The sequence below is a fragment of the Coregonus lavaretus genome (assembly GCF_964263955.1).
Source record: "Coregonus lavaretus genome assembly, chromosome: 6".
Classification (NCBI taxonomy): Eukaryota; Metazoa; Chordata; class Actinopteri; order Salmoniformes; family Salmonidae; genus Coregonus; species Coregonus lavaretus.
The window spans coordinates 10,479,193-10,491,758 of record NC_139993.1 but is presented as its reverse complement, the minus strand read 5'-3'; the positions used below and the strand labels follow the sequence as shown (position 1 = coordinate 10,491,758).

At 41.7% G+C, this 12,566-nt stretch overlaps 1 protein-coding gene across 1 annotated transcript; it reads left to right on the top strand.

The window, feature by feature from the left end:
- Positions 1–10,008: 10,008 nt before the first annotated feature.
- On the top strand, positions 10,009–11,040 carry LOC311130540 (transmembrane protein 121-like; the record flags this gene model as incomplete). The annotated part of the gene is made up of 1 exon (XM_084163301.1): positions 10,009–11,040. One exon carries the CDS (start codon positions 10,009–10,011, stop codon positions 11,038–11,040), a length of 1,032 nt encoding a protein of 343 aa, XP_084019427.1.
- Between the last annotated feature and the right edge of the window lie 1,526 nt (positions 11,041–12,566).

Sequence of the window (12,566 nt, the reverse complement as noted above, 5' to 3'; positions counted from 1 at the left end):
GTCGCTCTGGATAAGAGCGTCTGCTTAATGACTAAAATGTAAAAAAATGTAGACAAAGACAGTGTGAGTTACTGGAACATTCCTGGGTTTATAATGAGTTCTATTAGCTCTTTGACTTCTGCAGTGCTTTCAGCAGATGGGGGTTAGAGAGGGAATTGAAACATAACATTCATCTTACATGTACTTTAGAATGAAAATACAGAAAGTCCCATTCTGTTTTACTCTCTTCAGCTTGAAAGGGCTGATCTAGGACTTCCATGGCCATGTAACCTTTTTAAAAGGCGCTTAAATTAGCATTCCTATAAAACGTGTATTTAAAATGCAGGGGAGCAACATCAGACAAGGGTTCTGGGGGACCTCCCCCATTTCTATTCAAAGCTCTTTTGCCAAATTGCCATTCAAAGCTAATTTCATGCATTTCTACACTATCTAATTGGGCAATAAATGATGACATCACTAGACAAAAGTGTTGGGGAGAAACATTAACTTTTAAATGTATGTGTGTGCGTCCCTAGTCCCTTGCAGACCTGGATTTAAATACTATTTGAAGTCATTTCACATACTTTATATGTGCTTGATTGAGCTTGTCTGGCTTAATGACCAATAGAATAGCCACAAAACTGCAAACCCCACCCATCGGGCACTCCAGGCTGACTAGGGCAAATGCTCAAAGTATTTGAAAGATATCAAATAATATTTGAACCCAGGTCTAGTCCCTAGTGGAAATTACGCCCATGCATCTCTCCCAATGAGAAGTATTTAAACCAACAGCTGCCACAAATTAGGGTGCATCTGCAGGTATGTAAATATATGCTAATGAATGGCCTCTTTCCTCTCCCGCTGCTTTGAAGTAAGCTAGGGCAAGTGGATGGTTGAGAGTTTGGACTAGCTAGCATCAGGAAGCATGTGCCTGGAGACTGATGCAGGCACTGTCCCTCGAGTCCTAATGAGCCAGATTTATATAATCAGTAATTCACATATACACGCACTTAAAAATATAAATAGCCCCCTTATATTTAATTCATAAAGCCAATCGATGAATAATTGTTATATGTTGCTTAAATTAGGTACATTTCCTTACGTACGTTTTTTACCAAAACGGATGACGATTTAAAACTTTATAATACTTCGAACTATCATGGTCCAAACACACCAAGACAGTCATGAAGAGGGCACGACAAAGCCTATTCCCCCTCAGGAGACTGAAAAGATTTGGCATGGGTCCTCAGATCCTCAATAAATTCTAAAGCTGCACCATCGAGAGCATCCTGACTGGTTGCATCACCGCCTGGTATAGCAACTGCTCGGCCTCCGACCGCAAGGCACTACAGAGGGTCGTGCGTATGGCCCAGTACATCACTGGGGCCAAGCTTCCTGCCATCCAGGACCTCTATACCAGGCGGTGTCAGAGGAAGGCCCTCAAAAAAAGACCCATGGGCGGCGCACAATTGGTCCAGCGTCTTCCAAGGTAGGGGAGGGTTTGGCCGGCAGGGATGTGGGTTCGTTTCCCACGGGGGGCCAGTATGAAAATATATATATATAAAAAATAAAAAATAATAACATGTATGCATTCACTAACTGTAAGCCGCTCTGGATAAGAGCGTCTGCTAAATGACAAAAAAAAATAATAACTCCAGCCACCCTAGTCATAAACTGTTCTCTCTGCTACCGCACGGCAAGCGGTACCGGCGTGCCAAGTCTAGGTCCAAAAGACTTCTCACCAGCTTCTACCCCCAAGCCATAAGAGTCCTGAACAGCTAATCATGGCTATCCGAACTAGTTGCAATGCCCCCCCACCCCATCTTTTTACGCTGCTGCTACTCTGTTAATTATTTATGCATAGTCACTTTAATTCTACCCACATGTATATATTACCTCAACTACCTCAACTAGCCGGTGCCCCCGCACATTGACTCTGCACCGGTACCCCCCTGTATATATAGCCTCCCTACTGTTATTTTATTTTACTTCTGCTCTTTTTTTCTCAACACTTTTTTGTTGTTGTTTTATTTTACTTTTTTTATTAAAAAATAAATGCATTGTTGGTTAAGGGCTGTAAGTAAGCATTTCACTGTAATGTCTACACCTGTTGTATTCGGCGCATGTTGCTTTAATTTAATTATGTGAAGTTTATCTCCAGGATAATAGTCTTATAGTCTGTATTTGATTTGGAGTTGAAGAAAACAGATAGTCTACCTCCTTCAGTATGCCAAGTACACGAGCAGAGAAAATGCCAGATAAATTTGTAAAAGTTTTATATCATGTGACAGCGTGAAATGCAAAGAACTGTGGGAAGCGGTGTGTCCGCAGTGTAAATGCCTTTGGGTGCCAGATGCAATTTTACATTCATGAGTGGAAAACAGAGGATTTTGGATGTGTGTGTGTATGCATATGTGCATCTACAGTACCTCTTTGCAAAATAAACACCCACACACTATGAAATATAAGCTCAAGATATAAGAGTGGACATTCAAAGTAAAGGGAAACATGCTGAGAGAAACATATACAGTGGGGGAAAAAAGTATTTAGTCAGCCACCAATTGTGCAAGTTCTCCCACTTAAAAAGACGAGAGAGGCCTGTAATTTTCATCATAGGTACACGTCAACTATGACAGACAAATTGAGAAAAGAAAATCCAGAAAATCACATTGTAGGATTTTTTATGAATTTATTTGCAAATTATGGTGGAAAATAAGTATTTGGTCACCTACAAACAAGCATGATTTCTGGCTCTCACAGACCTGTAACTTCTTCTTTAAGAGGCTCCTCTGTCCTCCACTCGTTACCTGTATTAATGTCACCTGTTTGAACTTGTTATCAGTATAAAATACACCTGTCCACAACCTCAAACAGTCACACTCCAAACTCCACTATGGCCAAGACCAAAGAGCTGTCAAAGGACACCAGAAACAAAATTGTAGACCTGCACCAGACTGGGAAGACTGAATCTGCAATAGGTAAGCAGCTTGGTTTGAAGAAATCAACTGTGGGAGCAATTATTAGGAAATGGAAGGCATACAAGACCACTGATAATCTCCCTCGATCTGGAGCTCCACGCAAGATCTCACCCCGTGGGGTCAGAATGATCACAAGAACGGTGAGCAAAAATCCCAGAACCACACGGGGGGACCTAGTGAATGACCTGCAGAGAGCTGGGACCAAAGTAACAAAGCCTACCATCAGTAACACACTACGCCGCCAGGGACTCAAATCTTGAAGTGCCAGACGTGTCCCCCTGCTTAAGCCAGTACATGTCCAGGCCCGTCTGAAGTTTGCTAGTGTGCATTTGGATGATCCAGAAGAGGATTGGGAGAATGTCATATGGTCAGATGAAACCAAAATATAACTTTTTGGTAAAAACTCAACTTGTCGTGTTTGGAGGACAAAGAATGCTGAGTTGCATCCAAAGATCACCATACCTACTGTGAAGCATGGGGGTGGAAACATCATGCTTTGGGGCTGTTTTTCTGCAAAGGGACCAGGACGACTGATCCGTGTAAAGGAAAGAATGAATGGGGCCATGCATCGTGAGATTTTGAGTGAAAACCTCCTTCCATCAGCAAGGGCATTGAAGATGAAACGTGGCTGGGTCTTTCAGCATGACAATGATCCCAAACACACCGCCCGGGCAACGAAGGAGTGGCTTCGTAAGAAGCATTTTAGGTCCTGGAGTGGCCTAGCCAGTCTCCAGATCTCAAACCCATAGAAAATCTTTGGAGGGAGTTGAAAGTCTGTGTTGCCCAGCGACAGCCCCAAAACATCACTGCTCTAGAGGAGATCTGCATGGAGGAATGGGCCAAAATACCAGCAACAGTGTGTGAAAACCTTGTGAAGACTTACAGAAAACGTTTGACCTGTGTCATTGCCAACAAAGGGTATATAACAAAGTATTGAGAAACTTTTGTTATTGACCAAATACTTATTTCCCACCATAATTTGCAAATAAATTCATAAAAAATCCTACAATGTGATTTTCTGGATTTTTTTTCCTCATTTTGTCTGTCATAGTTGACGTGTACCTATGATGAAAATTACAGGCCTCTCTCATCTTTTTAAGTGGGAGAACTTGCACAATTGGTGGCTGACTAAATACTTTTTTCCCCACTGTACGTAGGTAACGATTCAGGCACCCTACTGTGCATATGAACCATATAACACATTCATAAACAGCTTAAGGCATTAGAAGCACCAATACAGTTTCAGTTTTGTTTTTGCAAAGGAGATGCAATGCCAGGCTAGCAAAATATGTTCTATATCTGATTTCCCCTATATGAATGACATTGAGTAGCACAATCAAATGTCTGAACACCTTACAAACAATGCTAATCAAACTTCCATTACAACAGTATAACCCTTGAAAACATAATATATATTTTTTAAGTGCTAGGTGAGAGGAAAGGATTGTATATAGGGGTACATCTCAATAGTCTAAAGTGGCTTCCTCTCCTCTCCTCATCTCCTTTCCTTCTTCTCCATTGACGTGAAATAACTTGAAGGACAAAAGCACATTCCTGGTGGTAACCACAACATTACTCTGACCTATCCTGTGTTTTGAGGTCAGTGCAGAAAAAGGAGAAGAGAGGAAGAGAGGAGGCCACTTTTTAGATGCACCGCATGTTTCCACGTCACTGCTGGCACCTATTTAGTCCAGACCCATTGGGCCAAGTTGGAAAGTAGACTAGGGAAAAAACTAAGCTATAAGACTATTTTGACCTAGACACCAGTTTTGGGTGTGCTTCTGAGGAAATCTATGGCGGAGAAAATTGGGATAATTTGATTAATCCGTTTGCATTTCCAGAGCATCTTTTCATGACTTTTTAATGTTTCCATCCCCTCTAAAACTTTTAAAAATAACACATTTGTGGGTCAGATGATGCATTTGTAAGATGTCTGGGAATCTTAGGCTGATTACTGACTCACGTGGTCATTAAAATGAAAAATGAACATTCTGATGACTCATTTCTGTCCCAATTTTGACTTTGTACACTCGTTTTATGAGTTCCAACATTAAGTTGCTCTTATTCCTGTGTGGTAACACTGTAATTAAAGTAGTTGCAACACCGTATTGATAAGGTACCTTATTAATTGCAGAACCAAAACACCTAATGAAGAGGGGACCTAAGGTAAAAAACGTAGTAACGGAGTTGAGTGTTTTTTGTAATAACACAAGAGGAAAACAGACTGCTGCTTATTCTGCCTTTATAATAACAAAAACAACTCAACTCCATTATTATACAATTACTAAAGTACTATGTAATAACAATGCTACCATCACAATGTTACCATAACGAAATCTTACCACCACTTTCTTCCATATGGATTCTCTCTATGGTTGGACATAATCCATTTGGATGAAAGTTATGGTAACGCTATGTAATGCTGTTATTACTACAGTTGTTAACATACTTATACACTGAGTATACCACCCACACAACTTTTGCCCTCAGAACAGCCTCAATTCATCGGAGCATGGACTGCAGTGTTGCAGTTCTTGACACCTACTACCATACCCCGTTCAAAGCCACTTAAATATTTTGTCAGATACAGATACAAATATGTATCACAGCAAACATGTAGCACAATTTTCTAGATGGTAGATGTTATATCCACACCCTCAACCACAGCACGGCAGATGGATACGGTATGCTTTACTGACCGACCATGACCATGGCCATTACTCTTGGCGGCACGGGACCCGGGCTCGCACCAGCTGGAAAATGGGCTTTTGGTTGGAGGCAGGCAGGGCCTTTAAAAGGTAAGCCGCATGAAGGGACCAGTAATAGCTCCCAGCTGGCAGGACCAATATTTCACGGTAAAGGAAGAAATAGGTCAGCGCCAAGTAGTAGCCAAGCTGTTGCTAAGAATATCGCTGGCCCCATTGGACATTATAGGACAATTTTAGGTACTTTCTCTCCACAAGGTACAGGTGACTACTCTGTCGTGAGTTTCCAGTGTTTGCCCAGCCAATAAGACAACCTAATGCTCACAGACAGGTGGAATTGGGAAAAGTCACTTTGAGAACTGTCGTTGTAAAATGTTCAGAGTCAAAATGATTTCCGTACACCGTACCGAACTCCCTTTCAAACGACATATTCCAATTCCACCCCTACTCACAAAAGTTGTCACTGGGATGATACGATTCATAGACTTATGATGTGCTATTTGAGCTGTATCAGGTATCATATTATGTTGTGTTTGGATGGTGTTGAGTGCGATGTTGCCCAAATTGCTCACTGACACCTTTAAGTCTGTTGATGCAATTATGCGAGCAACAGAAATTCCACCCCTGTTTCAAACAGTCCTTGAGACTCCAAAATCCTCCAAAGGTATTTTTTCTCAGCTAGAAAGCATTTTTTCATTGGTTCATCCAATTTATTGGAGGGTGATGTCATATGTGTAATGCATGTTGTTGGCTGCTGTGGAACTGTTATATCGCCCTCATAGTTTATTGCCTCTTTGAGATAATACGATTTGAGAACCTCACAATTTGCATTTGTGTCTCCTGTTTCATTACAGTAATGGAGTTAGCTCTACTTTGTGCACTTACTGCATTGAATAGAAGAAAGGGGCTGGTGCCAGTTGCAATTAAAGGAAGTTAGACAAAATTGGAATTGAGAAGCCACTCCTTGGAGTTTCCATAGCAATAACCAACGGCATAAGACATTGGCGTTATAATCACTCGGAAATGTCATACAAACACGCTGTTATTTCTTTTGATATGTTCTAATATCCCTACTCCCATTTTACCTGTTAAAATATAATTTCATCGTAGGTAAGAAAACACTTTAGCTCTTGCTGAAAGCTTTTACAATGTCATTGCGATTGATTATACATAATTATATATTTTTAAGTGGTTTTGGCTGTGATAATGTTGCTAGTGAGAAAAACCATAAGAACATCCAACCAAGTCATAACAAAACATGTAATAGGACCAAAGTGTTCTTTTTATTAGTAATTAAAATGATTTTATTGTTATGGCACATTCAAATTGACAGATTAAACACACATAAAAACATTTAAGAGATACAATTAAGTCTACATTAATGAAAAATAAGTGGTTACCTCAATGATACACCAATCCTGATTTCAGGGAGTATTTCTTAGAAAAAGGAACTTACAGTAAGGGCAGAAAGAGACTAAATGATTTCCCTGCACAGAGAAAGGCTACAAAGCACAATTGACATATGTATCTACTTGGTTTCCATTTCTACTCGGATACAGATAGTGCCTCACTACAGTGGGTAAGGACGATAGGCTGTCTCTGCTTCACTGGTGTTTAGATAGTTTAATATAAGCATTCACGACAGGGAGTGTGTCTGCAGTCAATGACATGCGATCCAATTAACTCATGGCCTGGGGGGTGTCTTCACAGTCCGATGTTAGGATTGATGCCAAGTGATCAAACATGCCTTATTAGCCTAGCGTAGCCTAGCGCTGGGGCTAACGCTCCCCCACACACTGGCTCAAAGAGCTAGTGTGGCGCTAGCCCTCTCGCCTTCCCCATTTATTATTACACGCTTAATTAGCCTAGCGAAGCGCTGGGGCTAGTCAGCTAGCTCCTTCACACACTGCTAGCCCTCCCTCTTGCCCATTTATTATTTACGCTTGACGATCCCTCTGTTAATTCTGGAAAGGAGAAGTCTTTCTTCAATTGTGAATGAGCCTGTCCGTTCAAAAAGAGAGATTGTGATGTTGAGGTACAGATTATGGCTTGTAATGAGTCAGCATGAATTATCAGTCATAGAAATATGATTTCCGGAACAGACATCCTCATTTAAGTCAATGTTCAGGTCAATGTTCCATGATTCTATTTCTAAGTTGTCAGAAATCGAAATAAGTTTTTATGCTCCCCTATCGCTATTGTTATATATTGTGCATAATTGCACCCACATTTTGGATGGATGGTGGTATATTAAGTGCTCTGAGTATCTCTTGTCTCTCTCCCCTGTGATTCAGTGGTCCCTTGAAGAATTAAGCGTAAAGGTTCTGAAAGAGCAGCCAAGGCTTACCCTCCCCTTCTCCACACACACACACACACACACACACACACACACACACACACACACACACACACACACACACACACACACACACACACACTGGAGGGGACATGTGAATCACTCATTACACTGGAGTGTGTGTGGGTGTGTGTGTGTGTCACTCGTCTCAGTGGAGTGTGTGTGTGATGTGTATGTCATTGAATCCCAGGACCTCGACATCTGACGGGTTGGGTGGACTTCACATCATAAGTCTATGAATCGTATCACTCTGAAGGAGAGGGATGGAGAGCTTTAAAGAGCATGGGCCAGGAGGGGAAAAGAAGGGATGAAAAAAGATAAGAGAACTTGATGGCAGGAGGCAGCTCACACATGACCATCCCCATCGCTCCCTTACATCCCTATCTCTCTTTCCCTCGCTCTCTCTCTCCTCCTGCAGCTGTGGCTTTCTGAGCATGCCTCTTCGACATCCAACGGCTGAGCGCACACGAGTGGGGGAAGGAAGAGAGGCAAGAGAGGAGGGGTGAAAAGAGATTCCAGCAGACCTAGTTTGAGAAAGCACAGACAAATAGCACCTCGAGTAGGAGCAAGGAGGACAAATATTTAGAGATTTTCACATTAGAGGACATTTGAAACAGGGAGAGTTGACAATGCTGTGACAATGTGATAGCCATTCGTAAGTCCTTTTCTGAGGGGGAAAGAAGATGAGAAAGGAGTGAAAAGGGCTTTTTGTTTATGGCCGTGTGTGTCTCAATGGGCAGAAGGGGCACGTCAGGCATTCGAGGGTTGACCGCACTCCGGTGGACATTCTAGGACACTCACCTAGAACGGATCGTCGATCAAAGGGACACATTATTTTTATCGTTCCACCTGAGTCTCCGCATTAAGCGCTTTCAGTTGTCAAGGGGAGAGCATCTTTGAAGTGAGAGCACTTGTTATTGAAAAGGACAAGAGGCTTGTTGTTTTTCAGGGATTCAACTTGAAAGATAAACTTTTCTCTGTCCTTTCTTTTTGAGGTTGTTCCCTTTTATGTGTCAAAAGGGGAGTTCGGGGGATGATTTTGTGGGTCAACAGAAAGAGAACATTGGAATTGTTTGTTTCCTTTTGTCAACACAATATATTGGGAATATCACAGTGTTGGGGACGTGTGAGGATTACAATGGAGACGAAACCATTTTTTTTTTTGCAGTGGATATCCAATATTCACATAATGAACCCTATCCATCATGTTTTTTCACTCTGTGCCACTGTATGGAATTAGTGCTGGGGTTCGCAATTCCACATTGGCATCAAACCGGAAATATAATGCTGCGAATCGTTATGATTGATTATAACTAGAGACGTAAGTGTAAGTGCATTGCTGAGTCCATGGTGCTTTTACTTACTGCTAGGAAGAGCTCCGGGATAATTTTTGTATGCGGCAGCTTATCAACAATGTCCGACATCTAAAATTATATCAACCACTAACAGAATTACAAGAACATTAAACTAATACAAGAGCAATTCACAGAGTGATACTAAAGGATACTAAAGGACTACAAATCAATGACGTGGAAGTATTATGTTTAGAGTGTAGATTTATAGAGTTAGGGCAAAAAAATATTATTGGCAGTAAGGATTTTTATTTATTTATTAGGATACCTAGGCAGTAATGCAGTTTCAAAGTTACTCTGCTTGACTGTTTCCCTTGACTTGCTGGGTACTGAATAGAGGTTGAAGGATAACTGTTCGTATTTATGGAGGTATTTTGGGGGAACTGATGTCGGGTCATGCAAGTGGACCTGACTTTGTACAAACACTCATCTGATGGGACTACAACTATCTGAACCAACTTGTGGTACCACAATTACCTACAGTATACCTGATCAACCAACAGTACAGTTAAATTTTCTTCTTTTTTTCTTTGACATTTGCATTTTTCTCTGACCTTTGTTTCATCTTTTGTCTTGGATCTTTGTTTCACTTCTTTCTTGGACGTATTTTTCTCTTGGACCTTCGCCACCTGGTCAGTATGGTGCCACCACCGCCCGCCAACTTGCCTCATGTGTGCTTGTCTTCCATCTTGATCATGGGCAGCATGGCGCTGATGGACGCCTACCTGGTGGAGCAGAACCAGGGGCCCAGGAAGATCGGTGTGTGCATCATGGTCCTCGTGGGGGACATCTGCTTCCTCATCGTCCTACGCTACGTAGCCGTGTGGGTGGGTTCCGAGGTGCGGACCTCCAAGCGTGGTTACGCCATGATCCTATGGTTCTTCTACGTCTTCGTCCTGGAGATCAAGGTCTACTTCGTCTACCAGAACTACAAGGCCGAGGACGGGAAGGGGGGAAGTTCGAATGGTTGGACTGGCGGCGGTGGCGTGGACGGGGTGGCACGGAAGGTGCTGACATTGCTTCTGTCCATCTGCGTGCCCGTGGTCTACATCACATTGGTGGCCATCGACCACATGGAGTACGTGCGGTCGCACAAGAAGAAGGAGGAGATCCGGAGTCGACTCTTCTGGGTGGTGGTGGACTTGCTTGACGTCCTGGACGTGCAGGCCAACCTATGGGAGCCTCAGAGGAAAGGGCTCCCCCTATGGGTGGAGGGACTCATGTTCTTCTACTGCTACATCCTGCTGCTGGTGCTGCCGTGCGTGTCGCTGAGCGAGATCAGCATGCAAGGGGTGAACATCGTGCCCCATAAGATGATGCTCTACCCGATTCTCAGCCTGGTTACTGTTAACATTATCACTCTCTTCATTCGAGGCGGGAACATGGTTTTCTATAGGGACTCCAGGGTGTCTGGGATACTGATGGGTAAAAATGTGATCGCCATTGTTCTCAAGACATGCAGTTTTGTCCAGTATCGTAGGCATCTCGACGAGGTCCCATCTCCCGCCCTTGGGGTAGATATGCAGAAGAATTGCGTTGTCCATGGCCCGAAAGTGACTATGCCTGTGCCCATGACGATGCCCATGCCACCCCAAGTAGTGATTCAAGACTTCACAACGTTTCCCGAAGAGATGGTGTGTGTGAGTGATACCGAGGTTGAGCAAACGTGACACAGGTCTTGGTGAGAAAGTAATAAAGTTACATAACATATTATAAGCTTTATTATAGGACATTATAAAAGATGATGATCTAACAAAGAAAAAAAAAGAAAAAAGGCTAAAGGGATACTTATATTTTTATAAGATGTTGTGCAGAACAAAGTATGATGTATCTTTAATTTGGGGATGATTTGTGTCTCTTTGTGCACCTGTAAAACGACCTAAAAATATGAATGTGAGGTGCTGGATACAGTAAATGGAAGTCATTCCGCATTATTTCAGCATCGTAAAGAGGCATTTCAATGAACAGTAGAGTACTTTCACTCTGACCGGCCCTCCTTTCCAGACTGTTTTCATTCTAATGCTGTTTGAGTGTCAATGTGAACCATTTGTATTGAATGACTTGTCTTTGATAAATTAGCCCTGCATTGAAAGAGTTCAGGTTGTGATTGTTATGTATTTTGCATTCGATTAAGCGATATGCGTAACACTGAAGAGCTTAAAAAGAAAAAGGAACAATTTGAAGCATTTTCTTTAACATTTTTTTCTCTCCTTTTGCTAGGAAAAGTTGGCTTCTACCATAGACAATTTCTTACTGTTCACCGTGGTCAACAAAATAAGATTGAAGAAAATACTTTAATGCGACTGGAATATGTGTGCCTGAAAATAGGCCTTTATCAAATATGTATTGAAAATGAAAATGAGCGATGTCTGCTAACTTGTTCTGACACGCGGTTATGAAGCTGAGCTTTTGAGCTAAGCTGTACGTGTATGACTACAAAGACAGATATTTGTATTGAAAGAAGACGTTTTATCAAAGAGAGGTATTCTACACACAGTTGTGTTCAGACAGAGAAATCACAAGGCAACTTCTGTCCTGTGAAAACTACAGATTTTTTCTGTTCTCTTCACTTCCTCCATTCACCCTTGGAAGATGCGTTCACCTTTTTCAAAAGTACAATTTCAGTATACATAAGAAAAACTATATCAAGTGCATAATTAATACTAAGACATTACATTTGGCAATCAGTGCTCCCTCAAAAAATAAGAGCATGACGCCTCTGCATTCAGAGTTGGTAGAGAATATATTCCGACTCACAGTATGAGCTCTACGTTTGAGAAATGTAACTAATCCACAATATCAAAATTCTGTTTACAGTTTTCTCAGAAAGACCATGCTGCATAATTGGTGTGGTATCCATGGCTACCCAATATCTTGTAATGACTATGATATCTGCAGTGTGAGGAAGATAAGTTAATGATTATTTAACTGTCACTAGCTGGATCATTACATTTCCTTCTGTATTGTTCTCTGATACTGTTTTACAATGCCTTTACATCAGCACACTTTGTTTGCGGTTAGGCTTTGAACCCTTAAAATCACATTATTTATAGGGTAAGTATTACAGTATGCAGGCAATGTTCAAACAAAATATTCCAGCTCACAATTTATCCCTCACTTTTTAGACCCTAAGGGGTAAAGAGGAAAAATAAAATACGATAAACTTCATTTAAATATGATCAAGGACACAATGTAC